Source organism: Diaphorina citri, unplaced genomic scaffold (genome assembly GCF_000475195.1).
Source record: "Diaphorina citri unplaced genomic scaffold, Diaci psyllid genome assembly version 1.1 scaffold1664, whole genome shotgun sequence".
In the NCBI taxonomy this organism is placed as follows: Eukaryota; Metazoa; Arthropoda; class Insecta; order Hemiptera; family Psyllidae; genus Diaphorina; species Diaphorina citri.
In genome coordinates this window covers 57,790-61,796 of record NW_007379090.1, presented here as the reverse complement: position 1 = coordinate 61,796, position 4,007 = coordinate 57,790, and the positions used below count along the sequence as shown (strand labels likewise).

Sequence of the window (4,007 nt, the reverse complement as noted above, 5' to 3'; positions counted from 1 at the left end):
TGTCAGGAAGAGTAGGAAATGTGGGAAAGTGGAATACTGGGAAGAGAAGGAGCCAAGGAGCGTGATTGGATTTAACGAGGACACTTAAAATGATAATTGTGTGTGCGCCTCCAACTATAATTTATTTTGAGTGGTCCTCTTTAGCTTTCCTTGCAAAATTACTTGAGTTTCTGTCTTTTTTTTTGTCTCACATTTTTCTCTGAGAAGATTCTTCAATACTCTCACAAATTACAAGAAAGCTTTCCAAATCGTCAGGAGGTACTTCATTATTTTTTATTGTTCTTTATGTCTTCTAAATCCTTTTTTGGACTTTATTATAATTGCATGAAAAGTGATCATTTTCTTTGACTTCTAAAGTTACATTATACAGAACTACACAGTTCCTTATTTGAGGAGAGGAATGGCAAACTTACTGAGTGTGGTCAGGTTGATAAATTGGACCACTTGACAGTTCTCCCTCACTTCTAGATATGTTATTTCACACTTGTACACAGCTTCGTCCGTTACAAGAAGTTCTTTGAGTTCCAAATAGGACGTCGTGTAGTTTTCCTTGTAACGGAATTGGGCTCTGAAACAGAATACAATGAAAATTTGTTAGTTGGAATTCTCTTTGAAATACACTTAGAAAGTTGTGAGAAACAAATTGAAATGACCCTCCTGTAAATTACCTTCTATATTAAGTTATCATCCAAAGTTTCATGAGGTAGGACGGTATGTATGTATATCGAGCTTATCGAGCACTTCTTCAAGAAATATCTAATCTTCAACCTAAATAATATTGGCGATGATGTATAATATATAATTAGAATTTAAGTATATAATATTCTTTCAAAAACAGTTGAATGGATATCCTCGAATTTTCAAATTCAGAATAATTTCATGCATCACTTGATACTTTTCTTTGATAATATTCTTTCAAAAACAGTTGAATGGATATCCTCGAATTTTCAAATTCAGAATAATTTCATGCATCACTTGATACTTTTCTTTGATGATACTTAAATCGAAAAAATAGGTTAAGAGCTCAAGTCGTGTAGAAAGTTTTTTAAAAAGTGTACAATATAAAGTTCAATATTTCTTTCAAGTCAAAAATACAAGGTACCAATGAACGGTTTTCATCATTACTGGAACATACCATGTTGATTCATCATTTAAATAAAACGTTTTGAAAGTTTAGTTACCATCTAACATGTACCTGTACCTATCCAACTGCTAAGTTTGTGAGTTCTTCTATTGATTGATTTCTAATTAGCCCGAAAATTAAACTTGTCTCCTAAAAGTTGGTTAAAAAGTGTAGAAAGTTTTTAAAAAGTGTACAATATAAAGTTCAATATTTCTTTCAAGTCAAAAATACAAGGTACCAATGAATGGTTTTCATCATTACTGGAACATACCATGTTGATTCATCATTTAAATAAAACGTTTTGAAAGTTTAGTTACTATCTAACATGTACCTACCTGTACCTATCGTTCTCCTAAGTTTGTCAGTTCTTCTATTGATTGATTTCTAATTAGCCCGAAAATTAAACTTGTCTCCTAAAAGTTGGTTAAAAACTTCATCAAAGCATTATATACGTAATTGCCTTTCATGGTTGATTGGTATTCTTCAGTTCTGTGAAATGTGTTTTAACTTCTATTCAAATAAGACTCGTTTCATCTTATAAGAAACTCCTTCTTACATAAACTTGTAACTTTTGATTAGAAGGAAATCTATCACAACTTTGAACTTTTATCAACTTTTGTCGGAGCTCACACACGTTCGGATTATTCATGTAAAAACGTGATGCCAGTCTCCTAAAAGTTGGTTAAAAACTTCATCAAAGCATTATATACGTAATTGCCTTTCATGGTTGATTGGTATTCTTCAGTTCTGTGAAATGTGTTTTAACTTCTATTCAAATAAGACTCGTTTCATCTTATAAGAAACTCCTTCTTACATAAACTTGTAACTTTTGATTAGAAGGAAATCTATCACAACTTTGAACTTTTATCAACTTTTGTCGGAGCTCACACACGTTCGGATTATTCATGTAAAAACGTGATGCCATATAACTATTAATATAGTTTGTGGAACACATTCTCTGTACAAGTATACACAGTAACACACGAATGCCAAATGTAATACACATGAGCGATTAACTAGGGACTTAAATTAATTGAAAGCACATGTAGGATCTCATATTCCAAAATTGAGTCTTCTTATGAGTAAATAGGTGAGTTACGATTCTAAATTAGATGAGAATTGCTGCTGCCAAACAATCGACGTGATGCCATATAACTATTAATATAGTTTGTGTGAACACATTCTCTGTACAAGTGTACACAGTAACACACGAATGCCAAATGTAATACACATGAGCGATTAACTAGGGACCTAAATTAATTGGAAGCACATGTAGGATCTCATATTCCAAAATGGAGAATTGATGCTGACAAACAATCGCAAGATTGTAACCTAAGAGAGGGAGGGAGGGAGGGAGAGAGAGAAAGATATTAGGTACATCTTATCTTGAAATAATGGGAGCTATTAATAGTAAAGAGAGTTTTAATACTTTTAACTGAATACGGAATTAGTTCACGTTTTGTCATGTGAAATGCTAGATATTAGGAAGTAAGAACCCTTTTCCATTCTTCGGAAAGTTCGACATAAGTATGAGAGTACCTACCATGTTACCTGTGTTGGGGAGAATTAAAACAGAACCAGCATTAGTTGATTTAATAACATAAACGGGAAGGAAACGTAATCCCAAGTTGATTGAAATATGCTCGCTTATTCATTAAGAAAAAGGATTAATACTACCAAGAACATGGAATACTCGTAAACTCGCAAGGCAAGAAGGAGTGCAGCTTAAAATACAGGATGAATGTAAACACCCGTCATAGCAACGCTATCAGTAGCTAGATCTCTTGATATGCGAATCCAAGAAAGCTGAAAAGGTGGTTCGTTTCCAAGAAATTTGAAGCTTGTCTTTCGCTTTTGAAAATTAATTTCGCATATATCTTGACACACTTGCAGTAAGCCATTGGTGTGATTGGCTGATTGGTAGGACACTTCCACCCAGAAAACTCAGGACGGTACTAGGTACTCGTATTTACCGAATTTCTTGCTTAGAAAACTTAGAAACAATTGACTCCCTTGTTGGTGTAAGCTGCATTTCCATTCTGTATATGAAGTATGAACTACTCACAAGCTCGCACATACATTATAATATTGTTTGCAATAAATATCATTTCATTTCTGCTGAAAAACACGCTCCTGAATTCTCGCATATTAAGTTATGCGATTATACGGAGAACAGAGTGTATTTTCACCTCTCCTCTGCCTTGAGCTGCGAGATGCGAAGATGTCTTCTGTTTTCAAGTAGCGAGGAACATAATAAAATCTTAATTGATATTGTGCTCGGGAGAAAATGGAAAATTGTAATTTTCTTCGTTTTAGTCTCAATATTTTTTTTTAATTTTTATAGTTTTTTCTGAGATAATAAAAAAAAAAATCATGAGAATCACCAATTGCAAACCCATCCGCAAGTTTCATTGAGAGCTTGACAGGCTATTTGGTTGTCGCTGGAGCACCAAAAAACTGAACAACTTATTATTTTCTGGAACCGTAGGGCTTGAACTTGAATAAATATTTTCGAAGATATGTACCTATACCTATGTAATTAGTAACTACCTTCCCAAAGCTTAACATAACTTTGATTTTGCTGCAAATGGCCTATGTTGCTTAATTGTGTAAAAATAAAAGAAAATAAATAAAACATAAATTTACACGATTTTCTGAAGCTACTTTGCAAACATTCAAAATTGTAATATGATGAAATAGCGTGGTGTGGGAAGGAACGTGTATCGTGTATGTGAGACATGGAGACTGGAGAGGGTATGAATTGGGAACTTGAAATATCGTTGATACCTTAACCAGACTATCAACTGAGGGACCAAGACGTAAACCGGACTAACCCACATTTTTGATTTTTTTCAGTTTTTTGGACTAACCCACAGCCCGAAAC

General features: G+C 33.6%; 1 protein-coding gene across 1 annotated transcript in view; it reads right to left on the bottom strand.

Moving 5' to 3' along the window:
- Positions 1-369: 369 nt before the first annotated feature.
- Positions 370-4,007, bottom strand: part of LOC103516791 — a 38,146-nt gene continuing 34,508 nt past the window's right edge. The window contains exon 4 of the mRNA XM_026829083.1: positions 370-568. Coding sequence (XP_026684884.1) covers positions 385-568 — 184 coding nt within the window. The 3' untranslated portion in view covers positions 370-384. The remainder of the gene's footprint in view (positions 569-4,007) is intronic.